Raw genomic sequence first — 20,018 nt, forward strand, 5'->3', positions numbered from 1 at the left:
GGAACAGAGGCGACATGTAACCAGCCTACAGTATGTTGGAGTCAGGGTCAGAAGACCCAGTAAGCTCCTTGAGATCAGGCACTTTCTTTGTCCTTTATTTGTATCCCCATTAGCACAGCATATGGCATATACTACATGTTTAATAAATATTTGTTTACTGAATTGTTGACTAATTTGAGTTCCAGCCTGGCAGTTCCCTTGTTGTGACCTATGCCAAATCTTTCTACCCTAGACCATTTATTAGTTACCTTACAGGGGAAAATGTATTGAGAATGAAATGAAGCAATATATAGGACTAAACATTGAAGCATTGTGACTAAACCTCAACAAGAAGGTGTGGGTGAGGCCAGGAGGCCTAAGATGCCAAGCAATGCCAAGTGGGCTGCCGGGACCTCACTAAAGGTTGTTATTTGTGTACAAATCCACTCCCCAGCTTCCCCTCCCTCCCAACCCAGGCTGAAAGCCATCAGTGTTTGATAAGGTACAGGGGGAGAATGGACAAGAAAGGTGTTTTCAACCATGTCAATATTCCCACCTTGCCCCTCTTCTCTTTTTCTGGCTTGTCAGTGGTCACCACCTGACCCTGTTCAGCTTGTGATTTCATCTGGTTTGTTCCTTTTCCCTCTTCATTGTCCTCCTTGCCTTGCGCTCTACAAGCCCCACTCAATGATTGGATGATAGTCACTGGCCACTGTTCAGTTCCTTGCTTGAACAGTTAAAAATACAGACATATTTGGGGCCCACTCCTTGGCCCTGTTTTCTCCATCAAGGCTGCTACTTCTTCCTCAGCCCTCTTCTAGTATCTTTTTAGGTACAATGGAGACTACCCTTTGCTGGTAGCCATCTTCTAGCTTCTTGTCAGAATTACTACTACTACTATTAGCTAACATTTATATAACATTTACTATGTGCTCGGCACTGTGCTTATTATTTCATTTTTTTAATGTCATTTGGTCCTCACAAAAATCCTGTCAGGTAGGTGCCATTAATATCCCCGTTTTACAGATGAGGAAACTGAGGCAAACAAGTTAGGTGACGCCCAGGGTGACACTGCTAGTAATTGTCTGAGGCCAGATTTGAACCCAGATAAAGAGCAAGTCCATAGGAACTGGGAAACCAGATGCAGGCAATTACATGGCCCACCAGTGTTTCTATGGTAATAACTCCTCTGGTAGCTTTCAGTTTTATAGAAATGAGTCATGGGGCAGCTAGGTGGTGCAGTGCATAAAGCACTGGCCCTGGATTCAGGAGGACCTGAGTTCAAAGCCAGCCTCAGACACTTGACACTGGCTGTGTGACCCTGGGCAAGTCACTTAACCCTCATTGCCCTGAAAAAAAAAAAGAAATGAGTCATTATTTTAGGGGAGGGCCATAGGACTATTATATTTGGAAACAGTAGGAGAGCAGAACAGTTCTGGGGAAATTATAGAATGGTAAAGAATAACAAAGCAATAATGACAATAACAATAATAATTATATGTACATTTATATAGTGCTTTAAAGTTGACAAAGCTCCTGAATTTTGGATTGTATGGTACTTGTTGAAATGCTGTAGATGTTAAGAATAGAAAGCAATTATTAGGAACTTGGCTATCTGGAACAGGCTTTATGGACATAGTAGTACTTGAGCTGAGGCTCTAAGGATGTGATAGGATTTATGGAGAGAAGATAGGAAGATTATCCCTAGAGTACCTAAGTCATTATAGTCATCTCTGTTTTTAAGTACCTATGTGGTATTTTTTGTACTTTATGGTATTAGAAAATTTACCATCTTGAAGTATTAAATTTAGATTATATTCAGTTTCACAGATATATCACCCAGGTTTTTCTCTCATGCCATTCTTAACTAGTTCGCAATTGATTTTAAATGTTTGCTTCGGAAATTCCATGACTGAAATAATCTTTATTTTTTATGTATGCTTAAGGTAATCCTTATTGTAAAAGAAGTATTAAAGTCCTCTGGTACAAGTGCTATATAACCTGGATCGGAGCCAAATTATCTGCATATTGTTATCTTGGGCCCCAGAGGGGCCAAGAACAGGGACCAGTGGGTAGAAGTTGCAGAGAGTTGGGATTCAATTCAATATAAGGAAAATTTTGTGGAGAGACCTCATGATGAAATTGACTTCTTTGTTGATGACAGTAATAACAACTATAATAGGTATGTGGGATAGGTAGTACAAGTGTTATTGTCTCTGTTTTTTATAAACTAGAAAACTCAGTCTTGGAGAGATTCAATGACTTGTTCAACACATCTAGTGTAGAGCAGTTTAAACCTAAACTTTAAGCTCCATTCCACCATCTGCCCCCCAGTTTTTCCAGGCTGCTTCATAAGGATTGGGAAAGATCTTTGACTATTTGCCATTCAATGTCAATGCCTATATGTATACTTTTTTATTTTAAAGTTGATTAAACAAATACAAAAAAGCCAGAAAGTTGTGAAAGTTATACTAGTCCTACATCCCCCCTCCCAATCTGAGAAATTAAAAAAGTTATAAGTAGTTCTGAATAGCAGTGAGTGGGTATGTTTAAGCAGACCTTAGTTGTCAACGATGATGTTGAAAGGATTCCTACTTCTTGTGGTGTGAGGGCTATTGGTAATAGTGATAAAGCTGGTTGACCTCCCTAATCCTTTCTAAGTTAGATTTTTTCTTTCACAGTAGGATTCTATCCTTATCATAGGCATTCCTGCCTTTTTTCCCTTTGTTCTAATTATTTCCTCTTGCTGAAATGCTCTCTGAAGTTCATTTCACCTGTTTAAGTCCTTGCTTCAGGTGCCTCATTCACCAGTGCAGGTTGTGACCCCTCTACACTTCATCCTGTGTGATTCTCGTCCACATTTTTGTGTAAATCTGCTTTGGAAGGATCCACCCAACTGGAGGCCTGCCTCTTCCTCTCTTAGTCTTTTTTTTTTTTTTTTTGTGAGGCAATTGGGGTTAAGTGACTTGCCTAGGGTCACACAGCTAGTAAGTGTTAAGTGTCTGAGGCCAGATTTGAACTCAGGTACTCCTGACTCCAGGGTCAGTGCTCTATCCACAACACCATCTAGCTGCCCCCCTCTCTTAGTCTTTTGAGAAAACATGAGCTTCTTCCAGTGGTAGTAGGTTCCTTCTTCCTGGGGGTCTTTAAAGTAGTGACTACATGACCACTTGTTGGGTACATTTTTGGGACTATATTTTGGGTTTGGGTTGTGCTAGATCATTGCTATGCTTCCTTTTCCTGTAATACATTATGTTCATATAGCATCATGGGATCATAAAGATAGAGCTGAAAGTGACTTCAGTTCCTCTTCTCATTCTACAGATGTAGAGATTGAGTCCCAGAGAAATTAAATGACTTGCCCATGCAGTCAAAGAGTAGTAAGTAGCAGAGCCTGGATTTGAATCCATTAACAAAAATCATATTTGATCTTCACCCCATGAGAGAAGTTAGCTAGGCATTTACTATCCCTCTTTTATAGGTAATATACGTGAGGCATAGAGATTGGGATTTGTAACTTACCCTTTGGCCGTCTCAAACTGGATGTCCCACACTAAAAACCTTCATGTTCACCCTGTGTATTCAATATGTTGTCAGTTCTTTTCATTTCAACCTTCACAATGTCTTTCTTGTACATCTACTTTACTCACATAGCTACAAACTTAGTTTTGTCCCTTATCATCGATTATCAGGACCATTTCAATAACCTTCTAACATCTCCTCCCTTGAATATCTCCCTAGTATAATCTCTGCTCCACTCAGCTGTCATGGTAACTTTTTTCAAGAGTAAGTCTAACTATGTTAATTTCCTACTCTGTAAGCTCCAGTAGTTCTGTCGTCTGGGATCAAGTGTAAACTTTTCTTCTTGACATTAAAGCTTTCTATAACCTGTCGCCTTCCTGCCTTTCTGATTTTCTTAAACTTTACTCTCTTTCACACATTCTACAGTCCAGTAAGACTGGCCTACTTGCAATTTCTTCAATATAGCACTCCCCTCCTGTCTCAGAGCTCTTACCCTGACTGTTTTCCATGTCTGGAATGCTCTTCTACCTCTCCACCTCATAGTTTGCCGGACATTTTAAAGGCTCGGCTCAAATTCCATCATCGATGGGAAGCCATTCCCTCTTACATTGCTTCTTTTGACTTAGAGCTTGTGTGTACCTCACTGTTTACATCCTCCTCATTAGAATATAAGCTGCTTATATTCTCTTTTTGCCTTTCTTTCTATCAACGGTGGTTGGAATGGTGCCTGATGTGGATAGAAAACATTTAATGAATGCTTTTTGACTGATAATGTTACAGATGGAAAGATCCTGAGCAGATATCTAGTCCAGTCCTTTTATTTTACAGATGAGGAAACTGAAACCTGAGGTTAGGAAGAGATGTGCCAAAGGCCATACAGTTAGGCCCATAGTCCTGATCTCCCTCATATTGAACCATGCCGCCTTGATCCTTGTATATGGATTTATAATATGCAAGAACCTATAAAGTTGTCAACATTTTCAAGCAACTGCATTTTTAAATGAAAAATTAAAGCAGTCATTCTTATTTTATTCAAGTCCCAAGATGTAATAAATTTTCTTATGAAATTAAATTCATGCAAATAAACCATCTGCTTCCAAAATACACAAAAGGGACTAATTCCTGTCATTTATGTTCTACAGTAGCAAAAAACTGTCAGCATTAATAAATGGACTGCAAAATAGAAGAAGCTGTGAAAATAAAATCTCAAGCCGAGAAGATGAGTAAGACAGAGTATTTGAGCAGGGGAGGGCAGCAGAGACAATATAAAATTAAGTTGTAGCAATACAACAGTGTCTCTTACCATCTAGGTATCAACTTTATTTTAGGTCTACTGAGTTTAGCACTGGTTTGGAACTTTGCATTTTTCGTGCTTCCAATATTGACAAACATGAACTAGAATAATGCATTTTAGATAAACATATTCTGAACTCCTTGCTTTGCTTCCTCTTGTCAGCACCAAATTTTTTTCTAGTGTTCAAATGCATATTTAAGTGTTCTAGGACATCTACCTTGCCCTTTGCAAACCTATAGTCTAGTTGGGTGACAACAACAAATTAGGTGCATACTGGGTGAAGTATGTCATCTACTTAGCATATGATCCTTTTCCTCAGAGAGCTTACAGTCGAGTTGGGAGGAGATACCTATAAAAATAGCTATATACATTGCACGTGTGAAGTGCTGTAATTTTTTTATTTAGATGAGTTGGGCTCAATTTTAGCTGGTTCCTTATCCTCTTCTCTTTCTTTCTTTCTTTCTTTTTTTTTTTTTTTGTGAGGCAATTGGGGTTAAGTGACTTTCCCAGGGTCACACAGCTAGTAAGTGTTAAGTGTCTGAGACCGGATTTGAACTCAGGTACTCCTGACTCCAGGGCCAGTGCTCTATCCACTGCGCCACCTAGCTGCCCCTTCTCTTTCTTTTTTATCCAGTCTTTCCCCTTCTCCCCTTACCTCCCTATCATATATCTTTGGCTCATTTTATCTTTTCCCAGAGTTTCCCCTGTAAACATCAGAATATATCATTGTTGTCTAGGTTTCCATAAATATAGGTAAAGGGGCCCCAGTTTACATGTGGACACTCAAGGTAATAGTATATATTATGTTCAGGACAACATTTCTTCTACCTCACAGTCAGAGCAAAATGAAACAAAGGATGCATAGTAGTCTCTAAATAGAATTCTTTTTCTAATTTGTTTCACCTTTTCCCCAGAGATAAGTCCTCTTGATTCATAGCCCCACCTTGGTTTGGACTCCCTTTGGAAGGCAAACTGACTTGGACCTCTGGAAATTCTAGTGAGTTCCAGCTTTTTTCTTAGGGCTCATACAGATTTCCTGTCTTATGATATTACCCTAAAGACTTAAACTTTCAGTTCCTTACTCCTCACTTCCACACTAAGGAAATGAACTTGGAGTTGCTAAAGAACAATTTATAGTAACTGAAATACTTATGTAGTTGAGAAGACATTCTAGATATTTGTACCATATCAAATGTAAGGGGCTAAAATTCTAGCTATGATCTCTAAAATCTAATGAGTGGTCACCTTAAATTAGAAAATGTAGAGCACCAATCTTTGGGCATTAAATATTTATTAAAGTATATTAGGGGTAAGTAAAGAGAAACACGTGGATCAAATATGAAATTTGCTTGCTCTCCCTATCCTGCTTGTCTCTTGCTCCCCTGCCAAAGTCTCCCACTGAAAGCCCACTTGCTCCTCTGCTTTTCCCAGAACCTCTTGTGAAACAGGAAACAGGGCCATACACACACACACACACACACACACACACACACACACACACACACACACACACACCCCTCCAAACTGGTAACTTTGATTGACAGGACCCATGAGCAAACATCACTTCCTGATGCTGAACTGACCTCGAAACCCCAGAAAAGGTCACTTCCGGATGCTAAAGTCACATAATTTCTTTTCAGGCCAGAGCTCACAATCTCCCTCCCAGCAGGGGGTGTCATTCCAATTCTCACACTAATCAGTCCTTTACTAATTTTCTAACTTTTGAGTCACATACTAGAATGAATCTCATTTTGTGTCCCATTGACACTCCCTCAGAAGGCTGGAGTTCAGGCACTTCCATCACTTGGCCCCATGGTTTCTCTCTTCATGGCTGTCATCTCTTAGACTAAAAGTTTTGAAGTGGCCTATCTATGACTAGACAAAGGAATCTGACTGAGGTCTGGGAACATTCCCTGTCACTCATGTAAGTGAGAGTATGTACAACTGTAATGTGGCAATCTAAGACTGCCATTAATAGCCATGGGGCAAGGCTTTTGGGGTATGCCGACTTGACTTTTCTACTCCCCTTTTGGGGATCTAGGTATCTTCTTAGGGATTTTTTTGGGGGGATATCTGTTCAGTTCTCATTTTGTATATCTCTGGCTTACACACTGCAGTTTTGTGAGTCTCTTATAAAAGACCAAGTTCAGAGGGATGATTCTGACCCATAATAGTCTGAACATACCACAATCGGTCATCCTCACTGAATTAGGAATGATCTAGAAAGGACTCTCAAGTGGGTACATCTATACCCATCATAGATAGACTACAGAGTCCCAAATTAAGTTTCACCTTACTGTAAACTCATTAAATTGCCTAGTAAATGAGGATGTATAATTAGAGAATGGGCCCTGGAATAAGGAAATTCTGGGTTCAAGTCCCCCCTCCCTCTGACTCACATTGGCTTTGTGACTCTGGGCAAGTCACTTAACATTTCAGTGCTTCCAGACAACTCGTTATGACTACAAATTGCAGAGTAGGTTCCAGTCTGCATTTTATAGGAAATTTCTCCATGGGAGTTCCTTGTGCCAATGAAATCACAGATCTCATCTGGGAGGAAAAAAACCAAAACACTATACCAAGCACTACGCCTCAGTCCTGGAGATATGACACAAAATAAAATAATCCTGTACTCATGTTGCTTACATTCTGTGGGGGGAAAGCAGCATAGTCACAGAAAATTAAATAAAAATATGTGTCTTAGCAAGAGGATGCTAGCTTCTGGGGGATGTGGGCAATCATCAGAAGCTTCCTGAAGGAAGTCAGGGAATTCATGCAAAGGTGATGAGATGGTAGTACATCCTGGGCAGTGTCATATATGGGCAACATTGTAGTGAATGGAGTGCTGGACCTGGAGCCAGGAAGACCTGGTTTTGAATCTTCCTCAGACACTTATTAGCAGAGTGATCCTGGGTAAGTCGCTTAACCTCTCTCAGCCTTAGTTTCCCTGCCTGTAAAATAAGGAGATTGGACTTGATAATCGTTAAGGTCCCTTGTAGCTCTAAATCTATGATTTTATGAGTACTAAGTAGGACAGTCAGGCTAGAGCATAGAGCATGTGAAGAGCAATATCCAAAAAGCCTTAAAAGGTGGATGGAACCAGATTTTTAAGGTCTTTAAATAGCATAGGAGTTTATATTTTATCCAAAGAAGGGATTCTTTTTATTTTTTTTATTTTTTTAAATTTCTTTTAGTGAGGCAATTGGGGTTAAGTGACTTGCCCAGGGTCACACAGCTAGTAAGTGTTAAGTGTCTGAGGCCAGATTTGAACTCAGGTACTCCTGACTCCAGGGCTGGTGCTCTATCCACTGTGCCATCTAGCTGCCCCCAAAGAAGGGATTCTTAACCTGGGGTCCATAATTTTTTTTTTTGATAAGTGGATTTCAATATAATTGACTTACTTTGTAATCCTTTGTATTTTATTTTATGCATTTAAAACATTTTAAGAAGAGATCTTTAGGCTTCACCAGACTTCCAGAGGTCACAAAAAGGTTAAGAACTTTTGCTCCAGAGCAAGAGAGAGCCTGAATCTCCTTGAGCAGGGGAGTATATGGTAAGATCCATGCTTTAGTAATATCGATCTAGTGTCAGTTGGAGAGGAGAGTGACTAGATTCATGGAGATTTAGGAGGCTCTTACAGTGGTCCAGGTGAAATGAGGGCCTTCACCAGAGTGGTAGCTATATGATTGTTGAGAAGGAGATTGGTGTGAGATATATTATGGAGGCAGTATCAGCAAGACTTGTTGGATATGAGGGGTGAGGGAAAGGTAAGACTTGAGGATGATTCTAAGATTGCAGACCTGAGTGACTAGAAGGATAGTGGTATCCTCAATTGAAAGAGGAAAGTTACGAGGAAGGGAACACTTTTAGTGGAAAGATAATGAATTTTGTTTTGGACATTCTTAATTTAAGATACCTATGAGACTTCCAGTCAGAGATGTCTGATATCAAATTGGTGATGTAGGACTGGGGCTCAGCAGAGAGGCTAAGGACAGATGTAACAATCTGGGAGATCTCTGTGAAGAGCTGATAGTTGAACTAGTAGTTGATAAGATAAAGCACAGGAAAAGCAGAGAAGAGACACAGTGACAGAGAATTGGGATATACCCATGCATAGTTGTGTGGCATGGATGATGATCCAGGAAAGAATCCATAGAGCCCGAGACAGAGCAAGGTAGGAAGAGATCCAGAGAAAGCCGTGTCATGAAAACCCAGGAAGAAGGTAGCAGAGAGAGGGACTAGTTAACAGCGTCACATGGTGTGGAGAAGTCAAGAAATGTGAGAATTGAGAAAGAGCTATTGGACTTGAAACTTAAGTGGTCATTGGTCACTTTAGAGGGAACAGTTTCAAATGACTGATGAGGTCAATAGAAGATAAACTCTGCAAGGGTAATTTCATTTTTATCTTTTATCCTGAATTCCTGCTACAGTGCCATATACATATATTTGCTTAACAGATATTTGTTTAATTGAACTAAAACTTTACCAGTAGAATCACAGGTCACTGAATTCTGAACCTCAGTTCCTTCCTTTGAAAAATGGAATTACTAATTTTGTGTGGTCTAGAAGAAAGAACCCTTGAGTTGAAGCCTCTAGGTTCAAATACTAGCTGTGTAATGGAGTTTTACTAAATTATCTCTATGGTTCCTTTAAGTTCTAAATCTTATGGTCCTATGAACTATGCCACAGGATTGTTGTAGAAAAAATGCTTTGTACAATGTAAGAACAATGTAAATATGTATCTTTGTTATCATCATTGGTGGTAGTATTGTACTGTGTAGAGACATTAAAAACATAAAAAATAGCCTGACCAAAATATATAACATAATCCATTTAATGATCCTTTGTTGACATGGCCAAGATGGATTTATGGTTTAAACATAATGTTTTTATGGTTTTAAAGTGGCTGCAAATGCAAAATAGGTTATTTTCAGGCAAAGTGAAATACACTTGTAAATTGCAGATTAGGTGAAGATGATGGGACAATTTTTAGAATTATGAATGCTACTTTCCAGGTCTCTGTTATGTGTCACACCTTGTTATTTATATCATACCTCTTTGGCCTTCAGTCTCCTCTTTATGAAATACCCAAGCTATCCCTTTCTCACATGTTGAATCACCAGAATAGGTGGTGTTTCTCAGAGTTCTCTGTGGGACCATATCCATCGAAAACCATAGCTCATGAACTGCCACATGTTTTTCTCTAGCCAGCCATAGGACATAGTCACAGCAAGGGTGAAAATATGAAATAGCATAGCAAGAAAACTCACAACAGACCATAAACTGAAGTCACACTCTCCCAAAAATACACCATCAATAGGATGTGGATACGTAGGAATCATACAAAGGGGTGTACATATCACTGGGTGCCAAGTACTTGATACTGGGTTGGGGAATAACATCTAGATTAGGCCACTCCTCTGATGCTATAGAACCAAAATGTCTTTTTAGCAATGTCAAACTGTTCTCACTGGACTTTTTCTGGGAAGTCTGCTCTGCCCTCTGCTTATCTTCTAATTTAACAGGGCAAATAGTCTCCATCGGTGAGTTGCTCTGTTGCTCTTCTCTTAGTAACTGCTGAGCATGCCATGTCAACTGAATTTGCTCAGGTAGCTACAGTGCTTATTCTTATACTCTTAGGCCCATATCTTCAGGGATACCTTTGCCATCTCATCTTCAATCTCAGAGTATAGTGACTAAAATCTCTTTAGGATAAGAACAAAGTGATAGCTTTTTAGCCATAACCAACATAACCAGTTAATAAAAACCAGTCAGACTCCCCCACATTCCCCCATTAAGCCTTCCCTGCAACCACTATATCAGAGTAGAGATTGGAGCCCTCTGTTACAGATAACTGTGTAGTTTAGAATGAGATGCTCCCAAGATTTCCTTCGCCTTAGTATGCAACTTTATTCGATCCTTACCGAAAGGTTGAAAGGAGGGAGGCAAAGTCATAATTCTCCATATATCTGGCCTTTCTTCCTTCATTTTTTAAACGGCACATATGTCAGTGACAAAGCATGATTACTTTGGTGCTACATTTTGACCAGGGGAAAACCACAGTTATGTAAAATGAGAGAGTTGGATTAAATGACCGCCAAGGTGCCTTCCACTCCTAAATCTGTGATTTATTTCTCTTGACCATGTAGTAATTCTTCTTTCTCTTGATTCCTTTGGTTTAACCTTTTATGTGAAAGCCAAACACCTCCATAGTGGTAATTCAGAAAGCTCTTTTAGGATATAACTTTAGGCAGGTCACTTCCTCTTACAGATTCCAAACCGAAAAGTGTCTCAGAAGATATTTAGCCTAGCCCCTAAATGAAGCATGAGATCTATTCTACAGTATACCTCACCAGAAGCTATCCTGTCTTTAATTGAAAATCACCAGTGAGAGAGACCTTACTTTTCTTTGGGGTAGCCCATTCTACTTTTATACAGCTCCAATTGTTAGGAAGATTTTCTTATATTAAGTTGAAATATTAATTTTTGCACTTTCCACCCATTTATCATAGTTTTATCTTTTGGAGACATTAGAACGCATCATTTTCCAATGTGTTAGACTTTCAAAAAGTTGACTGTCACACATACCCCTAAGTCTTTTCTTCTCATGCTTAACACTCACATTTGCTTTGTATGATTCCTCTATGATATCATATCTAGCCCTCTCATTGTCTTGGCTACCTTCTTCTCAGTATCCTTCCTAAAATGTGACTCCAGAAATGAAACATGAAATACTTTAGTTCCCGGTTTCCTCATCTGAAAAATGAGAGTGCTGAATTAGATGATCTCTAAAGTCCCTGCCAGCCCTAACATACTGATTTCTTCATTAATTTTGTATTTAAGTAGTTGTAATGATGATGTAATTATAGTTGAAATGTATTTAAATTTGCTTATATTTTGGGGAGGAATTTTAGGGGTGGTGTCTTACTTGGTATGTGTCCTTGGCAGACAGATCTAAACAATGGGTGATATTTTTCATTTCAATCCTTCATTAAAAAATAACTGCTGTCTGAATCTATTTGTTCAAGGCTGATTTAGCTTGGGGCATCATTCAGTAGTAGCAGGCACTAGTCAATCCTGGAGAACATCTAATAGTTCATTTAAATATAGTTGATCTCACAGTTGAAACACTTCTTTTTTGAAATGAAAAACAATTTAAACAGACAGGAACATTGCTGAAATTAGACTCTTTGATGTTGGTTCTTTTGTTTTTAAGTCATCTGTAGAACAAAGAGTGCTGGATTTGAGGTCAAAAGACCTGATTCAGGGGGCAGCTAGGTGGTGCAGTGGATAAAGTACTGGCCCTGGATTCAGGAGGACCTGAGTTCAAATCCAGCCTCAGACAATTGACATTTATGGGCTGCATGACCCTGGGCAAGTCACTTAATCCTCACTGCCCTTTCAAAAAAAAAATTAAAAAAAAGAAGAAGAAGAAGAAGAAGGAAAAAAAGGCCTGATTCAAATTCTAGCTCTCCCACTTATGAAGCTGTATGATGATGGCAAGTTTCTCAATATTTTGGGACCTCAACTTCCTCTTCTGCAAATGAGAGGGCTGGACTCTGCCATCTCTATAGTACCCTCTACCTCTCAGTCCTATGATCCTGTATTGTGCCTCATTTGAAGTCAGAGTGGTCTGGATTTGCTAGGTGAGTCCTATCTGTACTAGATATAAATCTGGTAGTTGAAGAGGTGCCTTTCAGTTTCTTGCATTAAATAGGTGCTTAGCATTTGTTGACTGACTTAAGCAGAGGTTGTTATCCCTAGGATGTGATTCCCAAATCCTGCCCACCTCCTGTATTGCCTTATGTGCCAACCTGGTGTTCTCCCTGTTATCTTAGGGAGCATGTGAGATGACTCACAGGAGTGTTGAAGCAGAGATATTCTAAAATATGTATATTCCTTATGATATGTTTCTATTCAGCTCTCAGTTTTCCTTTCAGTGGATATCAGTTCTCTTAAGATTGTTATGGTCATGAGTTTATTTTAAATAAATACTTTGCACATGGTAGCCACTTAATTATTTTTTTTTGGATTTTATTAAACTGACTTAACATTTTCAAAGGCTAGGAGAAGATCAAAGTATGGCAAATCAGTGAGAAGACCTATCACAGTGAATATTTATATATACTTTATACCAGGTATTTTCCATCTTAGAACCTTTATATAAAATTAAAAAAAAAAATCTTTAATAGTAAAGACCAAATTTCTTAAAGTAGAATGTACACTGGTTCATAGCCATTGGAACATTCTAGTGGATGTACCTCTGAGAAAATTTTTAAAAAATTAGAATGATAACATTGGGAATGGAAATTATAGTTATTATTATTATTATAACTGTTATTGTTCTGTGTAATATCAAAAAATGTAATAAAATTTGCTACTTGTGAACATGGGATAGGAAGAAAAGTAGTATACTGGATAGCCTTTTCCATATTTGGAGTTGGGAGAGAAGTGGGTTCAAATCTACCTCTAACAAAGACAAGTCACTTAACCTCTCTGTGCCTCAACTTTCTTCTCTGTCAAATGTAAAGGAAAGAAATAAGAATTTATTAAGCACCTACTATGTGCCAGGCACTGTGTGAATCCCTTTACAAATATTACCTCATCTCTTCCTCATAAGAACCCTGGAAGGTAGGTGCCCTTATTATTTCCATTTTGTGATTGAGGAAACTGAGGCAAAAACAGAGGCTATGTGACTTGCCCAGGGCCACTGAGTGTCTGAGGCTAGATTTAAACTCAGGTTTTCCTGACTGCAGGCACAGAGCTCTGAGTCACTTAACTGCCTCTGGGGATTATACTTGCAATCCCTAACAGTTTTGTGAGGAAAACAGTTTAAGGTTTGCAAAGCACTTTGCAAAATGTGAGTTCTTACTGATATGAACCATTTTGATTTTGAAATGGACCTTAGTTATTATTCAATCCAACCCCTTCATTTTACTGATGGGAAAACCAAGGCCAACAGGAGTTAAATGACTTTCTTAAAACACATAAATTGTTAGCAGCAGAACTCATGTCCTCCTGAATCACTTGTCTGTTGCTCTACCTACTACTGTATTTAATAGTTCCTTACAACTGATGTCATCATGTATGATGTTTCTTGTTGGCAGTTGGAGAAATTCCTAAAAGTTTTATCTCTCTCTTTAATATCCCTCTTTATCTCCCAACTTCTTGTTAGTCCATGGGCATGTATATATGGATAGAGGAAAATCATTCAAGAATGACCAAATACCTTTTATTAAGTACAAGCAATCACAGTGGCAGTTTAGCAGAAATACCTCAGCGGGTAGAGTCTTGTGTCAGAGGGGACCGTTGCTGTGCCCTGGTTTAAGCCTGCTGCTCTTGGCATCAGTGTCTCATGATAAGGCTTGATTAGCTTTAACCTAACAGATGGATAGGTAGTACAGAAAAACCAAGCTCAGTATGTACTTCCACAGTTTCTGGGGAAGGCAGAACTCCCAGGGATGATTGTCCAAACATTTTTATGTCCTGAGTTCATGTAGTCTGGCATCTATTTATCTCAATCTTGCATTAACTTTTTGGTAATTGGATAGTAGATTAAAGGTAATGTTACATGATCAGAACTTTTACTGTTAAATTGGCAAATATATGAGAATGTAATTCTTTCCATATCTAATGCGCTTTGAGTTTTACAAATCATTTTTATAACCCTTAGAGCTGGAAGATGCAAGTTTTATCATCCTCTATTTACAGAACAAGAAACTGAGTCTGAGATATGTGAAGTAATTTGTCCATAATTAGGCATAGTTTAGCAGAGCTTTGGATTTGAACCAAGATCTTTGGCTTTAAGACCAGTGTTCCCAATATACAATTTTGGAAGTAGTTAGTGATGCTGAGTGCCTGTAGTAAATGATTATAGAAAAGATTTAGCCTCTACCTTCCTCAAAATGTAACCAGATAAATAGAATACCTGCATATGATAAAGTATAACACATTTAACTGCATGTATAAACCCAGAGAGGCAACATGGTGTGGTCAAAAGAAGATGGTCTTAGGAGACTTGGATTTGAATTTTCTCTGACAATTTCCAGCTGTGTGACCTTGGGAAAATGACATAACTTCTCTAGACCTCAATTTTTTCACCTACAAAATAGGTTTAACAATCATTACAAACTTATCTCATGGGGTGGATGGGTAAATACTTGTTAGTATTTGGCAAGCACCTACTATGTTCCAGGTACTGTGCTAGTTGCTGTGGATACAAGTTCAAGAAATGACACAATCCTGACCCTCAAGGAGTTTATATATTCAAGGCAGAATACTTTTAAAGCTGTAAAGCACTATATGCATTTGAATTAATCATTATCGCACTAAAATATGAATTTGAAAAATTAGTTGCTTGAGTGTGAGATTGTTGAGGCCTAGCTTAATCAAAGTCCATGTGAAAAAGATCTAAGGACTTTGGTTGCCAAGAAGCATGATGTGAACCAGCAGTGTGATAAGGATAATTAAAAAAAAAAAAAAAGGAAATACAAACTTTGTTAACTGAGATATATAGTCCATATTTTGGGAAAAACTAGTCGTACTGTGCTCTGTCCTGGCCAGACCATACTTAGTATTGTGTTGTGTTCTAGGGGTCACAGTTTGAATGAAGTTGACAAACTGGAGCCTGCTTGGATCAGAGTAACTAGCACAAGGGGTTAGGAAATTGTCATATTAGGATTCTCTCTTTTACTCTAGTTGGATAAAGAGGTGGCCTCTCTCCTCATCAAGACCAACCTTTCTACATGTATTCATTCCCTCTCATTTTCTCTGCCAGATTCTCTTACAATCACTTCATTGCTTCCCCTCTAATTTTTAGTCCCTCCATATTGACTGTTTCATTTCTTATTGTCTAAAAACATGTCCAGATCTCTTCCAGCCTCAAAAAACCTGAGCTCGACTGAACTTTCTCCTTAAGGTATTGTCAGTCTATCAACCAAGAGTTTAAGCACCAGCTATATGGCAGGATTGATGCTATTTTTCAAAGCCAGCAAAAGTTGTTTACAGTTGATGCCTATACTTCTCTTACTTATTCCTCAACCTATCATTATCTGGCTTCTTACTTCCTCAGTCAGCTGATACTGCTTTCTCCAAAGTTACCAAAGATGATTTAATTGTAAAAGCTGGTAACCTTTTCTCGGTCCTTATCTTTTTTTGCCTTATTTGACACTTGAACATCCTTTACTCAGGGACACTCTTTCCTCTTTTCTGACTCCTCTCTCTTCGTTTCTCTCTTACATTTCTTATTGCTCTTCCTCAATTTCCTTCTATGGATATTTATCCATGCACCCCTGCCCAAGCATCACAGGATTCTGTTCTAGGCCCACTTTTTTTCCCTTCCTACACTCTTTTGGTGACCTTGTCAGTTTACATAGGTTCAGTTGTGATCTCTCTGCAGGTGACTCCCTTGTCCATATATCTCTACAGTCTCCTGATCTCTAGTCCGGCATCACAACCTGCCTATTCTATATTTCAGACTGGACTACCTTGTAGACATTTCAAATTAAACATGTTAAAAATAGAATTAATTTTCCCTCAAATGCACTTCTCTTCTAGACTTCCTTATTTCTGTTGAAGGCACTACTATTATTCTGAGGACCCAAGTTAGCAACCTCAGAACTTTCCTCAGCAACTTGTTCTCCTTCACCTATCCAATTAGTTACCAAATCTTGTTTATTCATCACCACCGTCTCTTACATCCTTCTAATTCCCTCTATTTACATGGTTGCCCTTCATGGCCTCTTGCTCTGACGATTGGAATAGCCGTTGAATTGTCCTTTCTTCACTCTAATCTGTCCTCAACACAGCTAGGTGACAAAGTGATTTTTCTAAATCACAAGTCTGATCATGTTACTCCATTGTTTCCTGTTGCTTCTAAGAGCAGATACAAAGTCCCCTGTTTGGCCTTGAAAGCTCTTCCCAATCTAATTCTTTCATGCTTTTATGGTCTTCTTGTATTTGTTCCCTTTGATATACTCTATGAACTAGCTATCTCAGTTCTCACATAAGGTTAATGGACCATTTTCAGACTGCCTCCTCCCTTCTGGGGTTCCTAGTGCAGCTGCTCCCTCCTCCGTTCTGCAGACCCAGAAGCCTAAGAGGCTTTCGTGCCTGGAGGGGAGGACCTCTGCTGTTGGATTCTACCCGTGCTGCTGCTTCACCAGCTCCCATATCTGTGCCTTTACTCTGATTGTCCTCCATGCTTGCAGTGTTCTCCATCTTTACCACCACCTGTTAACTTTGCTGGCTTTTTTTAAGACTCGGCTCAGGTGCCACTTTCTGTAGGAGGTGTTTCCTGACTCCCTCAGCGACTGTCATTTCCCATCTGATCCTTCTGATTCCTTCTGGATCTTGGATGTACTTAGTTATTTACATGTGCCCATCATAAGGTGACCTCCTCGAGGACTCTTAACAGTATATTTGCCTTTCTTTGTATCCCTGGTGCCTAACATACTTCCCACTATTAAGTAAATGCTTAATAATTGACTGAAGATAGTGCTGTCCTTTCCCAGCTCTGCCTCTTAGGTTCCTTACCTTCCTTCAAGACTTAACTCAAGGATCACCTTCTGTAGGGGGCCTTTCCTGGTTTGCCCATCTCTTGATATCTTCTCCTTTAAGGTTATCTAGTATGTACTCTGTAGCTATCTTGCATATGTTTATTCATGTCCGTGCTGTCTCCCCTCTTGGAATGTAAGCTTTTTGAGGCCATGGACTTTTTTCACTTTTTCTTTGAACCCCAGCCCTTAGCACAGCAAGTATTTGTATTATTGTTGATTGACTCCCACCTCCATTTCATTGCTCAGGCTGTTCTCTATTCCTGGAATACCCTTCTCCACTTTATTGAATTTCTATCACTTACCTCCTCCTTCTATGAGTTTCTGTTCTCTTCTTCCCATCCCCCTCCCCATTTGGTAAAGACATACCTTTTCTTGGAGTTCAAGTAACACCGTGTTTGCGTCTTTCTTAGATTTCTATGAAATGATTTGTAGCATGGTTGTTTGTGTGCTGGAACCACATTTTATTTAAATTGTATGTCTTTCCAAGCATTTATCATGGTGCTCATAGGTGCTTCATAAATGTTGAGGAAATGAATGAATGAAATAACTTCCTTTTTATTCCTTGAGTTAGAATCTTAATTTTAGAAGCTCAGTTATGCTTCAAACCCCAACTCACATGCTGACCTGCCTTTAAAAATGTTTATACCTTTTGCATTTTATTTCCCCCTCTGCCTCCCAAAGAGGCATCTCTCATTACAGAGAATGAGGAATAAGGAGAGGGAGAGCAAGAGGGAGAGGGGAAGAGAAACAGTTTGAGTAAACTAGCCAACACATTGAAAGTGGTCATCCAGACTCTCCTTGAAGACCTCCACCAAGGGGGAATTCACTACATCCAGAAGCAGCCCATTTCTGTTTTGGATATATTTGTTTGAAATCTTTTTCTTACTTGAAGCCTATATCTCAGCCTTGAAGACTTCGAGTTACAGACAAGGCAGCTTATTCCATTCATAAGAATCATAGCATCTGAGAATTGGAACGTATCTTAGATGTTGTTCCTACAATCTCATATAGGAATATTAATTTCTTCCACAATATTTTAGAGGAGTTATAGAATCACAGGATTTTGACTGCTCTCCATTGTCCTTTGGGTGAGTTAAAAGGGACTTCAGGGGCAGCTAGGTGGTGCAGTGGGTAGAGCACTGGCCCTGGATTCAGGAGGACCTGAGTTCAAATCTGAGTTCAGACACTTAACACTTACTAGCTGTGTGACTCTGGGCAAGTCACTTAACCCCAATTGCCTCACCAAAAAAAAAAAAAAAAAGGGACTTCAGTGGCCATTCAGTTTAACCCAACAAGAATCCCTTCCAAAAATGTACCCAAACATGGAGTTGGTTATACGACTCTTTCTTGGAAACTTCCAATGAGGAAGAATCCACTTCCTCCCGAGGCAGTCCATTCCATTTTTGAATGACTCTTTGTTAGGAAGCCTCTTCCTTTAAGCCTTAAATTTACCTCTTTTTAGCTTTTATCCATTACTCCTAGTTCTGACCTGTGGGTGACAATGGGAAAATTCAAACCCCTCTTCTAGTTGATATCCCTTCAAATACTTGGACATCTTTCATTCTCCCCCTTACGTCTTATTTTTTCTAGCATCTGCTTGAAGCCTTCCAGGGATGACTTATTACATCCAGAGGTAGTTCATTTCATTATCAAATACCCCCCTTTTTTCTTAGATTATATGTTTGCTTCCCTTTAATGTCTCCTTTTGGTCCTAGTTCTCTCCTAAGTTCTTGTGGATATTATCACCCTTTTCCAAGCACTTGGGACTATCATATTTTAATTTTTCTTCCAATTCCTCCTAAGTGATCATAAGTTCATTAAGAGCAGGGACTCTACATTATGTTTCATCTCTGTATCTCTAGTGCCCAGCATAGTGCCTAAAAAATATACAATGCTTAATAAATGATTGTTAAATTGAGTTGGACTTCCCTGTGCATAAAATGTCTTTCATTTTACTTGGTCATTGTTAAACATTGACACATTTCCTCCCTAAAATGATCATGTGTACTTTGCTTTTCTAGAAAAGCTGTATGGTGACTTTTTGAGTTGGAAACTTGAAGAAACACTTGCTCAGTTTCCCTTACAACCAGGAAAGACAGCAACGTTCACTGTAAATATCAAAGTGAAATTGGATTTCTCCTGTCAGGAGAATCTCCTGCAAGATCTCAATGATGGTAAGTCTCCTTTTCTCATTTTATTTCGTTCGGTTCAATTCATAAGCATTTATTAAATGTCTGTTATGCTGGTAGTCGCTGTGATAGACACCGTGCAAAGACAGAAATTATCACAGGAAGGGAGTCAATCAACATGCAGGGGGCCTTCTTCCAATTCTCTTCATAGTACAGGGATACCAAGAGGAACATACGCCTGAGGGACAGAGACCGTCCACCAGTAGTTTCTGGTTCTTGCCATGTAACTAGACCATCTTCTTTTTCTTTTTTTCTGGTCGCACATTTCTCTGATATCTTTCACCTCATTGCCCCTCCAAACTCCTGATTTGTAGTTTGTTGTAACCTGACAAAGCTCACTAGACTGCTCTCCATTGTCCTTTGGGTGAGTCTTATGCCATCAGTAGAAGAATACTGTTGTTTAAAAAATGGGCATTTGTTCCAAAGTGAATCTTGGAGTTATTACAGGAATGGTCCCATTTCCTAGTCTGTTTTCCT

At 39.1% G+C, this 20,018-nt stretch overlaps 1 protein-coding gene across 1 annotated transcript in view; it reads left to right on the forward strand.

The window, feature by feature from the left end:
- The window catches only part of TRAPPC9 (trafficking protein particle complex subunit 9), a 994,996-nt gene that overhangs the window by 245,795 nt on the left and 729,183 nt on the right, over nt 1-20,018 (forward strand). The window contains 1 exon segment of the mRNA XM_043975265.1: nt 19,374-19,526. Within this exon segment, the coding sequence (XP_043831200.1) occupies nt 19,374-19,526 (153 nt within the window).

Source organism: Dromiciops gliroides, chromosome 1 (genome assembly GCF_019393635.1).
Source record: "Dromiciops gliroides isolate mDroGli1 chromosome 1, mDroGli1.pri, whole genome shotgun sequence".
NCBI lineage: Eukaryota > Metazoa > Chordata > Mammalia > Microbiotheria > Microbiotheriidae > Dromiciops > Dromiciops gliroides.